Source organism: Crocuta crocuta, unplaced genomic scaffold (genome assembly GCF_008692635.1).
Source record: "Crocuta crocuta isolate KB4526 unplaced genomic scaffold, BGI_CrCroc_1.0 scaffold149, whole genome shotgun sequence".
In the NCBI taxonomy this organism is placed as follows: domain Eukaryota; kingdom Metazoa; phylum Chordata; class Mammalia; order Carnivora; family Hyaenidae; genus Crocuta; species Crocuta crocuta.
In genome coordinates this window covers 5222005-5240595 of record NW_027551561.1, presented here as the reverse complement: position 1 = coordinate 5240595, position 18591 = coordinate 5222005, and the positions used below count along the sequence as shown (strand labels likewise).

General features: G+C 40.6%; 1 protein-coding gene across 1 annotated transcript in view; it reads left to right on the top strand.

Moving 5' to 3' along the window:
• NLK (nemo like kinase) overlaps positions 1-18591 on the top strand; it is a 168432-nt gene that overhangs the window by 100925 nt on the left and 48916 nt on the right. Inside the window, exon 3 of the mRNA XM_077749691.1 lies at positions 1786-1841. Within this exon, the coding sequence (XP_077605817.1) occupies positions 1786-1841 (56 nt within the window). The remainder of the gene's footprint in view (positions 1-1785; positions 1842-18591) is intronic.

The following is an 18591-nucleotide window of genomic DNA, read 5'->3' as shown; positions in this document are numbered from 1 at the left end:
CACTCCCCCCACTCTCGTGTGCACTCTCTGTCTCTCTCTCAAAATAAACATTTTTTAGAAATCTAAAAAAATAAAAAAGTTTTGCCTTTTACTGATTTAAGCACATACTGATGTATGGCTGAAATAAGTCTGGTATTGGCTTCAGAATTACATAGGGAGTGTAGAGGGTATAGATGGAATAAGAATGGCCATATGTAGAAACTAAGGCTGGGTATTGATTCCATGAGGATTCTTGGTACTATTCTGTCCACTTTTATATGTTAGAAATTCTCCATAATAAGAAAAAAAAATTTTTTTCTTAAAAAATTTGTGCCACCCAGGGGTGCCTGGGTGACTCAGTTGGTTAATAAGCTTTGGACTTTGGCTCAGGTCATGATTTCACGGTCCATGGGTTCGAGTCCTGCGTCCGGCTCTGTGCTCCTCCCCCATTCATGCTCTGTTTGTCTCTCTCAAAAATAAATAAAAACATTAAAGAAAAATTTGTACCACCCAACTTATTTCCTGATAAATAGCTTCTATATCCTTTGAGCCTGGTATTTCTCATTAGTTAGATAGGTTCAGATTCTTAAGTGTGACATCATAGATGGGACTTAACATGAATAGCTGGACAGCTGGTAGGGGAAGAAGGCCTATTTGTTATGTTTCAAAGGCAGAAGTGACATTGGTAGTATGCTGCTTTTATAAAGGAGTTGAATTTCAGATGCCTTAAAGTTTTTTTTTCCCACCCTAGTGTCTTCTTTTTTCGTACTTGGAATAAAATCCAAACTGCTTAACAAAAATTTTTAAAGAGATTTTATGTGCTGTCTCCCCTGCCTTCCTCTTCTGTTTTCATCCCAGTCTATTTCCCTCCCACCCTCTATGTTCCATAAGCACTGGCATTTCTGTTTCTAGAATTTGCCTGGTTCCTTCTTGCTGATATCAGTGCCTTGTATTACCTACTCACTGCCCCACCAACTCCTATTCAGCCTTCTGCTCTTCACGTGAAACTCGAGGGAAACTTTTTCTCCCCATTCCTCTGGACTTGTTCCCTTCAAATAATACGGGGTGCCTGGGTGGCTTAGTCGGTTAAGCGTCCGACTTTCGCTTAGGTCATGATCTCACGGTTCGTGGGTTTGAGCCCCGCGTCGGGCCCTGTGCTGACTGCCAGCTCAGAGCCTGGAGCCTGTTTCAGTCTGTGACTCCCTCTCTCTCTGACCCTCCCCTGCTCACGCTGTCTCTCTCTCTCTCCTAGAAATAAATAAAACATTAAAAAAAAAAAAAAACAAATAATAGATGTCATAATCATAGTTGTGTTACTGTTCGCTTGCTTGCTTGTTTAATGCCTTCCTTTCCACTTGTCCTGAGAGCCAGGATGATACTCAGAATAACTGGAGGGCCTACCACAGTGCCTGCCAGGTAGAATATACTTGGTAAGCATTTTTTGAACAGTGGAATAAAGAAATGAACGGTGGGAAAGGCTCCTCATGCTCTCAGAGCAGCACTGATTGTTAAAAATAGGGCGTTTCTTTCCAACACATGCTCCGTGAAGGGGTCTAGTAGCATGTACTAGAATCCATTTGCCCCTCTCATTTTAGTTGAGACAGAAGTATTCTTTTGCATGATAAGTGTACAAACCCATCTTCATATTTAGGACTATTTCATGACTAGCAAATGTAGTTCATCTCGGTGGACAACTGTAACTAAGTCTTAAATCGTTAAAGACTTAATAGTATTTACTTGCATTTATGTCATTTTGCTTCCTTTTCAGTTCTCTGAATTTGACTTTTTTTTTTTCCCTTTTCTTAGGTACTCTCTGCCCTTGACATACTCCAACCTCCACACATTGACTATTTTGAAGAAATGTATCCTAACCAGGGAATGTCAAAGAAGGGGACGGTTTTTTATTAATTGGTTCTTCTAGCACCTTTTGGGGTCCATGCTTTAAGGTATAGAAAATCTCATCCTTGCAAAGGTGGTTGAGTACCTAGGACCAGGTAATTTTGAAATCCCAAGTATGCAACAGAGAGCCGTATTAACAGTATCTCCTGAACTGCAATACCATAAGACAGTACGCAATCTCCACACAGCCTTATGAGATAGGTTATTACCATCCCCATTTTGCAGATGTAATCAGTGAGGCAGCTGCGTTGCGTGGAACTCAAGAAAGTGCTCTTTCTTGTTAACCTGTCAGTCAAGAAGCTAATACTGCCCTTTTTTTCTGCCACTTGGGGTAAGGTGAAAATTAAAGAGATCATGCAAGTCTGTGCCCCAAGTTCTTTGGAACAATGGTGGTGGTGGTGGTGACAGTCATTACTTAACAAAGGTTTCTATCAGGTGCCAGGCAGTTCTAAGCTATTTACAAATGAGTTTATTTAATCCCTGTGCCAACCATCTGGGAAAGATATGATTCTTCCCATTTTACAGAAGAGGAAATTGAGGCACAAAGGATTTTGAAAAAACAAAAAAACCTTGACCAAGATCACAGAGCTAGTAAATACTGGGACTGAGGTTCAGGTCCAGACATTCTGACTCTGTGGTCTTTATTTCAACTCCTACCTATATGATGCTCTCAGGATAGAGGCATGAACATTATGTTCCTACTGTTAATGTGTAAAAAAGCGTATGTTAGGTGTCATAAGTGATAATAAACTGTGAAATACTGCCTAGTTATAGCTCCGGGGACTGTGCATGAAAAAAAAAACCATTGGGGCATAGGTTAGCCCTAGGCAAAGCATTACCATTTATCACTCTGTGTGTAACTTGGTAAAACTTTAAGTGAAAGACAGGAAATCTGAAATCCTTGAATTCAGTGAGCTTGTGATAGTGCAATTTATTCACGTTAGGCCTATGACTTAGAATGGAAACCAATATAAAAGCACGATACCTTTTCTGACTTAGGAGTGAGATAAAAATCTCATTCTTACCCAGGTGGCAGGTAATTCTGCACTAGACAATTATCTTTGATAATTTCCTTAGTAACTGGGAACAGTGAAGAGCTTCCCTAAGGGAAAGAGAATGGCTGAGCTGACTGGGGAATTGGGAAGCATGAGGTGATAGAATTGTCACTGATCAGCACTGCTGGGATGTTTTGATATGATAAACCAAAAGCTCTTGAACACTATAATCTTCGGTGTTGCTTCAACCCACGGATCTTTTATGGAATTAATAAAGTTAGTTAACTCCGTGGACTTGGGGTGCTCCAACCCTGTACACTCGAAAGAAAGGACTGGGCCTTGACTGGCTTCTGGCTGATAAGAGTGTCCCTGTATATACCTGAGATCATGGGCCCGGTCAGCTGGTTCTGACATACGCTTTTTTAAAAAGTACAGAATTATCCTAAGGACAGAAGACTTGAGAATGTTCTTTTTACCTCAGCCAGCTACAGGTCAGTAGTAGCAACTTCGGAGAAAGCATTGATGATTCCATTTCTCATAGACTTCCTGAAATTACCCAGCTCCTTCCTGAAGAAGGGAACTCCCACTAGTGGGAGTGGGGCCTTCCTTGTGTCATTCATCAGAAGTGACTTCCTGTACCTGGTCAGGAGTCACCCTCTTTGTCCTTCTAGTTGGTGGGACAACTTCTGATGCCTTCTCCTTACTCGAAGGCATTCCTGTGAATCAGTGTAATGCTCTTTCTGCCTGTTCGGAAATGAGGTTGCTGACACAGGCCTTGAAGTTAGAAGTCATTGTGTCCGGGTCCCCAAGATCACCCTCCGGTTCCCTGATTTGCTGAAAGAACTCACAGGATCCAGGAAGGCTGTCCTACTCTGGCTACAGTTTATTACAGCCAAATGACACAAATTAAATCAGCAAAGGAAAAAGGGATACAGGCGGAGTCCAGGGGAAGCCAGGCACAGCATTCCAGTTGTCCTCCAGTGGGATCGCACAGACCTTGCTTCGTTCCCCAGCGACAGCGCACAACAGTACAGGCGAATGTTGTCAGACAGAGGCTCACCTGATCCTTAGTGTCCAGGGCTTTTATTGGAGGTCAGGTGGGTAGGCCTAGAGCAAGCACAGGGCTGACCTTAGCTCCTCAGTCTCCAGCCCTCCTCCCTCTTCCCCACCCAGAGGTGAAGCTAATACAGCTGCCCCAAGGACCCAGGCAAACAAAAACAGGTGGCACCATAAGTAGTATTGTTGGCGTAAACTCTCTGGGGTGACCAAGCCTCCGCTCTACTAAGACACTCTTTTAAGAGGCAGGATATGGTAAGACCTCAGAGGTTATTTCCCAGGAGCTGGTCTTGAACTAGTCCCAAAAGGGTTTGGGCATCCCAGCTCTGCTGAGTTAACCCTTTATTGCACAGAGGCCATCTGTGGGGAAAGAGTGTGTTCAAATATGATAATTGGCGTGTATGGGTATATTTAATAAATGCCAGATATATTTAGATTCTTTTCACTGAACACTTAACTGATTCATAATGTTCATTTTCTGTTTTACAGTTCAAACATGAATTGTTTATATCAGGCATTAATTTTTTTATGCTTGGGTTTGTCATTCTTTTAAAAAAAAAAAAACACGTGTGCTTCCATAAGCTAGTAGTTCTCAATCACNTTGTTTATATCAGGCATTAATTTTTTTATGCTTGGGTTTGTCATTCTTTTAAAAAAAAAACCCGTGTGCTTCCATAAGCTAGTAGTTCTCAATCACTTAACATTATTGACCATAATTGGACTCTGGGAGATCCTTGATTCATTATTATTTCAAATCTTTGCAGAGCAGAGGAAAAGTTAGCATAGTTTTGGTTTAAAACCGTGAGTGACATAAGTGGTATAGTACCTGTTGGTGGCTAATTTCAACCCATTTCATTAGTTGGCAGAATGTTTCTGTGAAATTCCTCTCTCTGGAGTTGAATGCTGAATGAATGCTGAAAAGTCTTTGCCATAAAGTATTTGTGGAACTGTCTGGTATACCATTTACTTGAATGTTTTATTTTTTTAGTTTTCTTTTTTAATTTATTTAAGTAATCTCTACACCTCATATGAGCCTTGAACTCACGACCCTGAGATCAAGAGTCACATGCTCTTCCGACTAAGCCAGCCAAGTGCTCCTAAAAGTTTTGCTTTTTTATTTAATTTTTTACCTTCAAGTTAAAAAAATTGACACCTGTTGCTTTCATTGTAATTAGTTGGCTACAAAAGACTCTTTTAATTTTTAGCTCTATGTAGAATCACACACAGAATAAAGGTGTTTTCCACTGGTGGTGGTATTTGGAAAACATTGAATCCTTTTACATAAAAAGGAATCATTCCTATAGCTGCCCCAGGATTATAAAGACTCTTCGGAAGGCATGAATTAGCCTGGAGTACAGGATACTAACCATTTGTGTTTTAGAAGAGCTATTAAATGGAAATATAAGAAATGCCTTAATTACATATAAGCTCTGCTTTTGGTGATTATTTTCATATCCTCAAATATGGAGTTTTTGTTGTAGCCAAAGCAAAAAAAAAAAAAAAAAATCCCTTCTGTCCCCCTCTGAAAAATAATAAAGCTCACTACCTAAACACAAAAATATTGAAGATTAATACTATCTCAAGCTCATATTTGATTTCAATTTAATGTATTATTCATCTGTGTCAGCATCTCCTTCTGTAGTATCTCAAAAACACGGCTTACGTATTACATGTGGTTTTAGACATTGGAGTTTTTTTATTTGTTTAAATTGGAGGATTGTTGTGTCTTTGCAGATTTTAGAGTGGATAATATTTTGAGTTTTAAATGTATGATCATAGAATTGTGCTTTGAAGATACTTTTTGAGGTCTTTTTGAGGCTCTGTCATTTTAGGTAAGTTCTAAGCATGTCGCTATGCATCTAATGGATGTTTTAATACTTAAAGTTAGTTGACAAAGGAATCCGTTCATAGTCAAAAGTATATATTTATCATATGATTTAATCCTCCACTGTACATAGAGTACCACATCATTGCACTTTTTTCTAAGATTAGAAAACTGATATTACGTTGCTATGTAATTTAGTGCAGAACATTTTAAATTGGGAGATCTCTTTAAACTGATGAAATAGTTAATATCATTTTAGAAAATCTGAGGTCTGTGAACATTTTGATGTTATCAGATGTATAAGAGTATAAGCATGTAGTATTATGCAACTAGTTAATCATGTTTTTCCCTGAAACTGTAATAAAATGATTACATCAGTGCCCGCCAAAAATTTGGCCTGAGTTTTCAAAGATCACGCATCTGTAGACAGCTCTCTTAAGCTCCTTAAGTGTAAAAAGACAATATCTGGATTTTAACTGTTTGCAAATCTACCTAAAGGGTGCAGCAGATTTAGCATGAGTCATATATGAGAGTACCAGTAAATTCTACTGTGATCTCTGTATCTTGTAGCTATTCTGTTTTTGTATTTTTAAAATCTGTCATCGTGGAAAATACATTCTTTAAGAACTAAGGAAAGTTCTATATTTTTTTAACCAAACTTTTAGCTGTTAAAGGATTGCATTATTCATTTTGCACTTTGAGTTTCTATTTGGAAACCTGTATGAAAACGTTTCGGCACTGAATTACTTTGAGCCTCCTGAAATTTAACCTAAGAGAAACCAGTTATAAGTAATTATTTGATTGAATCATGCTTCAGTCAGGATTCTGAATTGTGTCCATACACATGCCCTTTCCGAGAAAGTACTGGATGCCTGCTGGACTAGAAATAAAAATTTGGCTCTCTTTGGGAAAAGTTTATATTGAACTTGACACACAATGAAACATAATCTTAGTGTTTTATGGAGAATATGGGTAGAGCCGATTTTCTGCCCTAGAAGCAATGTCAGCCTAAAACCGGTGGAAAGGAGCAGTCTAATGGGTGGCCATGTGTCCTGGTTCTCAAGGACTCCCAGATTTTACCTGAGGTCCTGGTATAATTAATAATTAAGAAGTTCCTCCTTTTATGTTCACAAGTGTCCCTATTGGGTAATAGGTTTGGCTTGTGCAGGCATCGTTTAAACAGGAAATCTCTTGTCATAAAGGCAGCAAGGGGGCCCATTTTGACCAGTTGAGAGCCTTGGGAAGCAGAAATGTAGTTTTGGGCCCCCAGATGCGGTCCTTCAATTTTAACTGATAGTATATATATACTGTATTTCATGGGAACATCTTGTAATTTAAAGAATGCACAATACATGATTCCTTGGTACTAGGAAACAGCTCTACAACCCGCAGGGAATCTTGGGAGTCTGTGAAGAGCTAAGAACAAACAAAGTGAAATATGTATATACATACATAAGTACACTCTTACTCTGCATCAGACAGTACCGGCAAGAACCAGGAATCTGCATCCTAGGAGCTTTGAAGAGTCTCATATTGTTAGAATTTCCTCTTGACTTATTCTGTAAACAAAAATGTCAACTGTGTGCCTAGAACCAGAAATTTTTTTTCTGTTTTGCTCGCTCTTGTGTTCCCCGCTCTTAGAACAGTGCCTAGCATATAGTAGATGCTAAATAAGTGTTTGTTAAATGAATGAGCAAAATAGTCTCTGTGCTTCAAGTTTATAATCTAGTGGCTGATATGGTCATATAAGTAATAATTATCATATAGGCTGGGAAGCAGTGCAGTATAAAAGAATTAGCAGATCCTGAGAGCTTTCGGGGTCTCGTGGTCACTCATTCCCATTTTAGTTTCCAAGCTGGATTACTTGAAAAGCACTTGATGATTTAAAATGAAAACAACCTGTTGCTTCTACCCACTGTCCCCAACTCTGGCTCCTTACCTCTGAAGCCCAAAAGGGAAAACAAAGGAAAAGTTAGCGGAACGATCCCGCCAAATTCCTGACTTTAACTGCCACTTAGTCAGTCTAGTCAGCCTTATTTCTTCATTCAGCCAAACAATTAATACTACTTTGGTTTTTAAAAAAAAAAAAAAAAATTTTTTTAATGTTTATTTATTTTTGAGAGAGAGACAGCGCGAGCCGGGGAGGGCCAGCGAGAGGCACAAGAATCTGAAGCAGGCTCCTGTGCTGACAGCTCAGACCCCACTGTGGGCCTTGAGCCCATGAGCCACGAGATCATGACCTGAGTCGAAGTCAGATGCCCAACCAACTGAGCCACCCAGGCGCCCCTAGCACTGCCTTTATACATAATAACATTGTACCAATCTCTGTGGGAGGTGCAAAGATGAATTGTTTGTTTAATTTTTTTTTAATTTAATGTACCAGGCACGGTTCTAAATACTTGACCCTTATCTCCATTTTACAGATGAAGAAACTGTAGCTCAGAGAGGTAAATAATTCATCCACGTTCACTTAGAAATGACAGAGCTGGGATTTGAACCCCATATTGACTGGTCTTAATGGGCTGGGAGTGCTCTTACCTCACTACTGCCTTCTAGTGCTTTCCTTAAAAAGAAATACAGTCTGTGGATTGAGATAAGGTATAAAGAAATAACCATCAGATATGGTAGAAAGTGCCAAAAGAATATGGATAGTTGGTATGGAGCTTTAGTAAAAGAAGACGAGATTGTTTCAGGCAGAAAAAAAGCAGTAGGATTTCATGGGAAAAAATGGCATTTCAGATGAGTGTTGAAAGATGAGGATTTGGACAGGTAGCTTTGAGATGGATCGATATTCCAGATGGAGAGACTAAGTTCAGGAGCATCGTTTAGGGAATGGCAAGTCATCCAGCTGGCTAGAGTTTAGCATGCATAAATAATGAAAAACTAAGCTATTTGGGGCAAATCGTGGAGGGCCTTGAATGTTGAACTAAGAAAATTCATCATTATTCAGTAGGCATTGGAAGGCACAATGAATGATTTTTGTGATGAGGAATGAGAGAATCAGAAGTGTTCTATATAAACTTAACAAAGAGTTTCTGTTTGGGATGGTGAGAAAGTTCTAGAATTAGATAGTGGTGATAGTCACACAACATTGTGAATGTAATGCCACTGAATTGTATGTGTAAAAATGGTTAAAATGCTAAACTTTATGTTATGTCTAGAGGCCACTTCTAGACAACATGCTTGATGTTGTCTAAAACATCAAGGCAGTGGAAACTCGATCAAGGCAGAAGGGCCCACGGCGACTACCTGGCCGAATACAGACAGGCCCATCAGGCAACCCACCTCAAAACACCCAAAGGCACTAACTGACCAATGGATTACTTAACAGCCAGGCACAGGATTACGCTTACCCAAAAGGAAAATTCCATACGTCCCCATACCTCCCCACCTTCTCTCTTTAAACATGGCCTCTACCCACCACCTTATTGCAGACAGACTCTCCTTTTCTCTCCTTGCCCACTGCTCCCTTGCAGTGTATTCGGTAAACTTCCATCTCCCTTGTTCTGCCTCCGGTGAATCACTGCCTGTGCCACCGGCTTCCCCCCTCTGATCATCACTCCACATTTGGGGGTCCCCGTCAGATTGAGAGAGACACCACCACGTTACATATATTTTAACCACAGGGTTTTGTTTTGTTTTGTTTTGTTTTGTTTTGTTTTGTTTTGTTTTGTTTTGTTTTGTTTAACCTTAAAAAAGGGACCCAACTCTTAGGACTGAGAGACAATGACTGTTGAGACTGGGAAAGAAGAACAGAAGGATTCTTGGCAATTTACTGGGACCTCTTTGGTCATGTACTCAATAGCCCAGGCTTTGATGTTGTTGGCTGGTTGGGCATTCACAGAGGCAGGACAGGGGAATGAAAAATTTGGGGAGGGGCCTCCCTAGAACTTCACAGAATAGCTGGCCACCTGGATGGAGAAGCAGCTGACATCAGAAGAGGACTTGGTGTACTCCAGGAAAGGAGAGGCAAGACTCAAAGACCCAGCATTTGCTGGGGTGATAGCAAGCACAGGCTCGGCAGGAGAAGTGGGGTGCTTAGAATATGGAAGGTGCTTCCGAGAAAGGAATTTGTAGTTAGAACAGGTTATGGCCACTTAGAGATAGAAAATAGAGCCATGCTCTAAAGTAGATGAAGTAGAATAATAACGGAAGTCTTGAGAATTTGGATGGTTGAGAAATTTAGGGGTAGAGATTCTCTACCCTGGTTGCACATTAAAATCACCTGGGGAGCTTTTCTTAAAAAACTGCAAATACTCAAACCCTCCGTTCTGATTTTATTGGTTTGAGTTTGGTCCTAGGCATTGATTAGTATTTTTGAAAAGTTCTCCCCGGTGATCTGAATGTGCCCTCAGGGTTGGGATCCACTAGGCTAAAGCACCAAAATAATTATCAGCATAAATGGCTGAAGGTACCAGTGACTACCTGAGGGACTTCGAATATGCAGATGTGAGCCAGCTGTTTGTGTCATTTGACTAATAAGATCTGGATTGTTGTAAAGGCTGCTAGAAAAGATGAGGATAGAGACTGTGGAATTAATTTCTGGTATGTGTTGTTGTTTGTTTTTTTTTAAGAAGAGGTCTTTGAAGGACGCCTGGGTGGCTCAGTCGGTTAAGCGTCCGACTTCAGCTCAGGTCACAATCTTGCAGCTCTTGGGTTCAAGCCCTGTGTCGGGCTCTGCGGACAGCTCAGAGCCTAGCAATGCTTCACATTCTGTGTCTCTGTCTCTCTCTGCACCTGCCCAACTCACACTCTGTCTCTTTCTCCCAAAAATAAATAAACATTTTTTAAAAATTTTTTTAAATAAAGAAGAGGTCTTTGAGAAGTCCCAGGGAGACCAACTATAGCCTAGAAGAGGGAGGGGAGGTGGAAGCAGCTTACTCGGTCCCCACTTGTTAGCTCTTTAAATGGAAACTGTACTCAGAATCATTTGCTGCTCTTCATGTCTGCGCATCATGGTTTCTTATGACCAAATTGACTGAGATGATCTGCCAGCCTTGAAAAACTTCAAGACATAATTCCTCTTCTGTTTAGGCTTTAAGAAAGTTGGGACTTTCTGCCTAAAATAGAATCTGTTCTAACTTTATTTTCATTCTGACACACCAGTGGTGGAAAGGGCAGAATTTAAAGTGAAATGTCAGAGTTTGAGGCTATGTCTATAGCTTTGGACTCAGGGCCTCGAATCAGTCACCCAAAATCTCTGCTTCATTCACTCTTTGGCTTTTTTAACATGAGTTAAAGAATTCATTTATGTCCAATTCCATTCATTTAGCTGATTTTCAGAGTGAGCCTGAGCTAGGAATCAAGAATGTGCTGTTTCTTGGGGCGCCTGGGTGGCTCAGTCAGTTAAGCATCCGACTTCGGCTCAGATCATGATCACACGTTTCGTGGGTTCGAGCCTCATGTCGGGCTCTGTGCTGACGGCTAGCTTAGAGCCTGGAGCCTGCTTCTGATTCTGTGTCTCCCTCTCTCTCTGACCCTCCCCTGCTCACACTGTCTCTCTCAGAAATAAATAAAACATTAAAAAAAAAATAAAGAATGTGCTGTTCCCTCAGGTCAGTCATTTTAGCTCCCATAGGCTTCCCCCAGTGAGGATTTCACCAAACTGAGCGTGATACTGATGCCAAGAGGGGTAGTTTTATACAGTATGATCCCCTTAGCAGGAGCCAGCTGTTTCATACAAGGTTCAGTCCAAGAAAACCGCACTGTTTCAGTACGAGAGAACATTATACTGTTGAATTTAATGTGAGTTTGACATACTGGCTTCCAACGTGGCATCTTCCCAGATGACCTTTTGTGATACTCAGTGTTCATTTCATGCCCTGACCTTAGACCTTTACCCTCAGGAAAGAGGTACCAGCAGGTAGTATAAAGCATAATGGCCATTGCTGTTACCTCTAAGGGGGCCGTGGTTCAGTTGGGGATGTTTGATGATTTTCAAATAATTTTCACATTAGAGTAATCAGTTTAAAGCTAAAGATCGTAACCAAATTTTCTTAAGCAGAAAAAACCGCCTGCTCTGCCCCTCTGCCCCCTCCCCCAAAAAAGAGTTTGGAAGACCTATCTGGTACTTAAAATGTTCATAGAATAAAACATTTTCTCTAGTCCTTTCTTATAGGAGCCATACAAGATCACTGATCTGTTAGTCTAATAGATATATTTTCAGGACTTCCCATTGCGTTTTTATTCTTTCACAAAATTGTAGGCAGTATCTGTTTTGTTTGTGGGTCCGTGTAACTCATTCTGTTCCAATTACATAGTGTGGGGCAGTGCTAATGGCTAATGGCACATCTATGTGTATAATACAACATTCATCACATAAATGTTAGAAAGTGGGGACAAATGGGAACAAATGGATAAGGCTCTATGTCAGATCTTCTTTTTTTCCTTACATCTTTTTTTTTTTTTTTTTAGGTGTAATTGACATATAGCAGATCTTACATGTTGACACAGAGGCAGACCGCCCTTTAAGTGGACCGCCATTTTATTTCATCTCTTACTGCCATAAAAAGTACTCAGACTTCTCTGATATACTTCTAGGTTCTTCTTCTAGATCTTTGTTCTCTGTATATTTTGAATCCTCCCTGCCCTTCATAACTAGTTTCCTATAATAACTTTGTCTTTTAGAACCTTGAACCAGAAATGAATTTCATTGGTGTTGGGTAGCACCGGGCAGGTAAGGAAGCATCTGTAGCTTGGCGTATGAGAGGCTTGTTCTTTCCCTTCAGAATGCTGTTTGTGGTGGTTTGTACCACTGATAGCAATCCGCTCTCAGGTTTTAATGACATCATTCCTGCAGCTTTACAATAGATGAGCCTGGAGCAGATTGCTCTCAAATTCTGTTGGGCAGAAGGATATTTGAAACCAGATTGTCTGGACACAGAAGTAAGTTTTTTAAACCTGTTAGGAAAGGTTGGTGGATCTAATTTGAAGTCTCGTTGTCTCTCAGAGAAATTGAGATTCATTGTAATGGCAGTTGAGAAGCATGATGTAGTTTATGTGACTGATGGGTATATTTATCCCCTGAATGGATTAAGAGGTGACTGAAGAATTTGCCCTTTCTCTTCAGGAATTAAAAAAATTAGAGAAGTAAAAGGTTTGTAATCTAGATAAAGGCACTTCTTTCAAATATTGTTTTTTGATGTTCAGAAAAAATAATGACTATTCCAGTCATTTCTTGGTTTCTGCTTCTTGACTCTTAATCTCTGTTTCTGTGTGAATGTGCATTTGCTTTAGAGGGTTATGATGGTGGAAAATTAGTCATTCCCAAACTCTGCCATCTATATTTGACAGACATAAAGCTTGCCTTTGCCTTCTTCGGGGCACTTTGGAAAGAAGAGAACTGAGATCGGAAGTAACATCTTTTTCTCTAGGATGCCCTTTCTGTTTTATTGCATGTGTTTTATTGCAAGGCTGTTGGATAGCCTTATTGACAGGGACTTAGCCAAAAGAACCTTCTGGGCTGTGACAGAGTATGTCGTATGTAGAATGTAGCTTTCCGGTGATTTTCCCTTTTTTTCTAGTGATAGAATTGATTTTTTAAAATTAGTTTTAAATTGCAAATTCAAGGTAGTTTTCATTTTTAAATTTTTGACATTCAAGATACAACAGATTAATCACCTCAAAAAGAAAAGGAATTTGCCTTTGCCTGGGAACGAGAATGTTGTATTCAAACATTTTAACAACGTGACCTTTTAGTCCATTGATTTCTATAGAGAAGCACAGGCAGGCCTCAGAAAAGGTCAGTGATTCTAATTGAAACACACACTGGCTTTTCCCTCCAGTTGCAAAGGCGCCCATGCTTTTTGTTGAGAAAAAGATGATGAGATTTAGGGCTGACCATTTGTTACAAGAGAAAGCAGTTCTTTCCGTGATGCCTGCTGTCTCTCTTCCACATGGAAAGCATTGTTTGAAATCACCAATATCCATAAACGAGATTTTCATTATCCATGCAGTTTAATGCCCTCGTTTTTATTTCAGAGGCACTTACATATCTGAGATCTAGGTTGAAATTTCCCTCTGCTGTGGACCTGATTTTGGAAGAAAAAAATGAGTCTGTTAAGCCTCACATGTTTATGGTTGTGAGATTGCCTTCTTTCAAATAGGCATGCCCGTATTTCAGAGTTAGTGTTTCATGTGGGCTTAAGCATGTTTTCACTGTCATTCTTGAACTTTTCCTGTAAGAGAATTCCTGGACACCTACTTGACAAATATTTAATGTTGCAAGATTTCCTTTTGGTCTGGCTTAACTTTGGTTTCGTCCAATACGCAATGGAAGAAAGAATGATCCAGTTTTCATGATCTGAAGTCAGTAAAAACTGCTTAGGGATGAAAATTGTGTTTTCAACGCTTTCTGTCCATATTCATTCGGGAGGAAATAATTTGACATCACAAGTTCTCCATTTTCTTCTCCCAGGCCAGCTAAACCAGTTAAATAGCCTTGTTTTGCTCTCTGAAAGCTTTTAACATATCATTAATAATTTTTCATACAAAATCGGTTGCACGCTGCACAGAAAGCATTAGATGTATTCTCAGACTTCAGTCCCTTTGAGCAGGCACGCCAGACCGCTGGAGTTCTGAACTGCAGATGGTAAGAGTGCTTTGAACCTGATAGGTGGTTTTTCTTAACATAAGACTGTACCGCAGGTGTTCACATTTTATCCACAACTTGGGCTGGCCAGGATGAGTAGCTCTCTGTTTTTGAAGTGCTGGTTTAGCAGTGCTGGTTTATGACATGTTTGCACAGCACCTTGTCATGTACAGTGAGCATTTATTCCTAATAGCTTATACATTCTCCCAGTGTTTATTGATAGCAGACGCTGTGTAATGAATCGGCTTTATTCTTTCTCTTTTGTCTGAGAGGTGGGAACAAGTGAAGTCGTAGACTGCTTGGCAGGCCTGGATATGAGAATGTGGGATACTGACCTTTATCTCAGACTCTTAGACGATCGTCGCATTAGGAAACTGACTAGTGAGTGTCTCCATTTCTCCCTACGAAGCTCCCTCAATACTAGATATGAGAGCCTAAATTGATATTCTTTTTTTTTTTAATTTTTTTAATGTTTTATTTATTTCTGTGAGAGAGAGAGAGAGACAGTGTGAGCAGGAGAGCAGGAGAGGGTCAAAGAGAGAGGGAGATAACAGAATCTGAAACAGCCTCCAGGCTCTGAGCTACCTATCAGCACAGAGCCTGACGTGGGGCTCGAACCCACAAACTGAGAGATCATGACCTGAGCCGAAGTCAGACGCTTAACCGACTGAGCCACCAAGGCATCCCTGATACTCTTGATATTAGAGCCTAAATACCAGCACTCTAAAATCATCAGCCCCCTTCTCCCTCCTTCTTCCTGCTGTACTCTTCGTCATCCCTTGTTCAACAGAACAGTAGCCGTCTTGAGTTCAGTGACTTACTAGCACATCAGGAAACAGGAACAAAGGTCGTCATCCTGTTTATTTCAGAATCTTTACGATAGTTCAGGGCCTACCTAGTCTGCATTCTACTAGCTTGACTTCATAGAAAATCTATTGTGGTTGCAAAGAGCATGAAGTCTGGAGTTCCGGCTTTGCCTCTTACTACCTGTGTGACCTTGTGGTCTTATTACGTGTAACCTGTCTGTGCCTCAGTTTCCTGGTTAATAAAATGAGAATAATAATGGTACCCACCTCAGAGTTACTTGGGGATAGATTGGGATGGAGTGACAGACTGACTTAACATAGTGCCTGGCACTTACTAAGTGCTATAAAAGTAGTAAGAGAAGGCCTTATAGATGAGGTAAAACTTATTAAAGCTGACAGACAGTAGGAATGCCTATGAATTTTCGGATGTAAGCAAAGTGTGTCAAGCTGACGGCCAACAACCAACAGATGGGATTAGCAAGTGCTCATCGCACACAAATGGGCTTTGATAATGGCCTATCCATAACAAACATAGCCTGTTTTTAGAGAGTTTTTTCTTCCATAGTAATATGTGAACTGTTATTAACCTCACTACCTAATAATGTTTCCTTCCCTGGTGTCTTCTTCCCAGCATATAAGTCACCAGCACCTCCAAGCCGTCCACCCAGACCACATCCACACTATATCCTTGTCAGTGCTTTCTTCAGTACCTCTACCAAACCTTTCCTGATAATTAGAAAGAAATGACATGACTTCCTCCTTCAGCCAGCATCCCAAGAACGATTCCTTTTTACACCGTAGAGTCACAGCCCCTAGTACTGTCCTTTCCCGCCTGCATCAGGATTTCCCAGGCCTTAGCGTACTGGCAAATCCGTAGGTTGTTTTAAAGAACAGTTGAAAGTTCCAACTCACAGTTGGCATTTCTCCCCCTCTGCTTTGAAGAGAATCACTATAGATAGAGCGAAGTATTCACACCAGCTCTTTGAAACACCTGTGTTCCAGGTGAATCAAAGGAAAAAAAAAAAGAAAGAAAAGGTTGAATCTAGTCTTTTCACCTCTCCATCAAAAAAATAAATATGTCTCTAAAACTTCCCAGCTGGTGGGAACGAAATGCTGTCAGGCTTCCCAACTCTTTGAGGGCAATACTGGATGGCAACAAAGCCACCCATAATTTGAGCTGCTGAAAAGTCTCATAACCCCATTATCATTCTCCTGAACTGCTTAACCTTCTGGTTATTAGCCTCTTGACATATTTAATTCAGGTGTGAGAATTGAGGGAGGCTCACAGGACTATTTATTTGATCTTTTTGTGTATCCCACTGCTCTGACTTCATTTCTGTTTTTTAAGGTTGGTAGACCCTAGGAGGCACACATTACATGGAGACCCGGAGGCTTCAGAAGCCACTAAATATATCAGACCTGCCTTAATTGGAGGGTATGGGGAAGCAGTGGGGCTTTTAGCCACTTCATAGACCAGCTGAGTCTCCTGCTACCAACTCAATTTATTTGAGAGCCGTACTTCAGGGAACTTACTAGAGCTACAGCACACTAGCACAAATCTGTATTCTAGCCAGATGCGATTTATTTACGTACTACGTCTGGTGTCAGTTGGCTCTCCGCATACTCTCTTGATGTCATTATTAAATATTAAGAGCACCGATTTGTACACTTGGTAATGGGCTTGATAATTGCATGTTTAATTGATAGCTTTTTCCTCTTATCGATACATCTCTTAAAGGTGGCCAGAAAATCAGAGGGTAGAAAATAGGATTGGGTTGAAGTGGCTTTTTTCCAAAGGAAGTATGTAATGTATGACCTGAGCGAAGTTCTGTTTTGTGTGCATATGGTTTTTGTTGTTGTTGTTTCTGGATGTGTGGAATACTAATCAGTTACTAATTTTTACCACCTTGAGCTCAAGACTGAGAAACCCATTAGGTTACTAGAAGCCCTTTACCAGAGCCAGGGTCCCTGGGTGGAGGATCTCAAAGGTGTCAACAGTGTTAATTGTTCCCTTGAGTTTCCAGTCCAAAATCAACCCTAGGTCTCTCTCAGAAATAATAAGCCCTGTAGAAAGCTTTTCTTGATCTAAAAGGTTTTTATATCTTCCTATAAAAGAATGTGACTATCATTGACATACTATTTTCTGGTGCCAAAAATCCACCAGACCCCATTTAATAAGTGAATAATACTTTCCTCTTCAGCCATGATATCCTTTAGAGGTAGCCTAATCTTTCCTTGTAAGATCAGTAGCTTAAAGGAGCTTTTTAAACTGGCTGCCTGTTTTGGGGGGGTTTTGGGTTTTTTGTTTTTCAGGGGGTTTTTTTGTTTGTTTTGTACTGACATTCTCATGGCTTTTTCTTCTTCAGGGAGGGGGAAATGTCAAGAAAAATAAGAACATGGTCATACATTATGGCAAAGGCATGGACTTGGATATCGGGCATTCCTGAACGCCTATCCTTATTTCTCCTCCTCCCTTTAGCTTTTTGGCCTTCAAAAAGTTACTTGTTACTCCTCCCTGAGCCTCACTTTTCTCGGTGATAAATGGAGATAATATTTTTCTTCAAAGGACTGTTGCAAGGAAGAAGCTAATTAGCGTATGTAACACATTTGGCACAGTGCCTGGCTTATTGATATTTAATAAATTCAGTATCCTTCCTCCCTCCTGTAATGATGATGATGAGAACACCTACCCAAGTAACTTCTCTTCCCTATGTGCCAGGCATTTAAATATGATTCACATGCAACATCTAAAACCTGGCCTTAACCACCGTGTAGCAGATACCATTGTCCCTGTTTTATAAACGCAGAAACACACTCTGAGGAGTTAGTTCGCTCGCCTAATGTGATTAAGCCGGCAAGGAGCAGTGGGGATTCTGACCTAATCGTTCGTCCCAAAGCCTACACCACACTGCCTCCCACTGCCTAAATTCCTTGAGCTCCTCATTGTAAAAACCAGCGTCCTGGCCCCCTCTCTTCCGAAGTAGAATTATTTCCTTCGCCTTCTCCCCCAGAGTTTCACTTTAGAAAGACGGCACAAGTTCAGAACAAAGGCCAGGATCTCACACTCAACTCTGCGGCACACTAGCTGTGACCTCTCTGCACCTCTTCACTCGTTTGTAAAATGGGAGTCACGATAGGACTTCTTTCTTAGAGCATTTAGGAGTACGTGAGGCTAAATACATTTAAAGCTGGGGGCTTAACACGTAGAAAACTCCCAACAAATAGCAGTGTTTTTTTCCCTAATAAATACATTTCTTTTTTGGCGAAGCTTCTGTGGCCATAAACAGTACATTAAAAATCTTTTTGCTTCCTTGTTTTCTCTCCCTGATTTTTCCAGGTCGATCTCAGTCCCTCCTGACCTCTTGCATGCTGCCTTGCATTCGTCCATCTCTTTTCTCTGCGTTGTCGTGGGGTTAGCTGGCTATCTCCACCCACATGGTG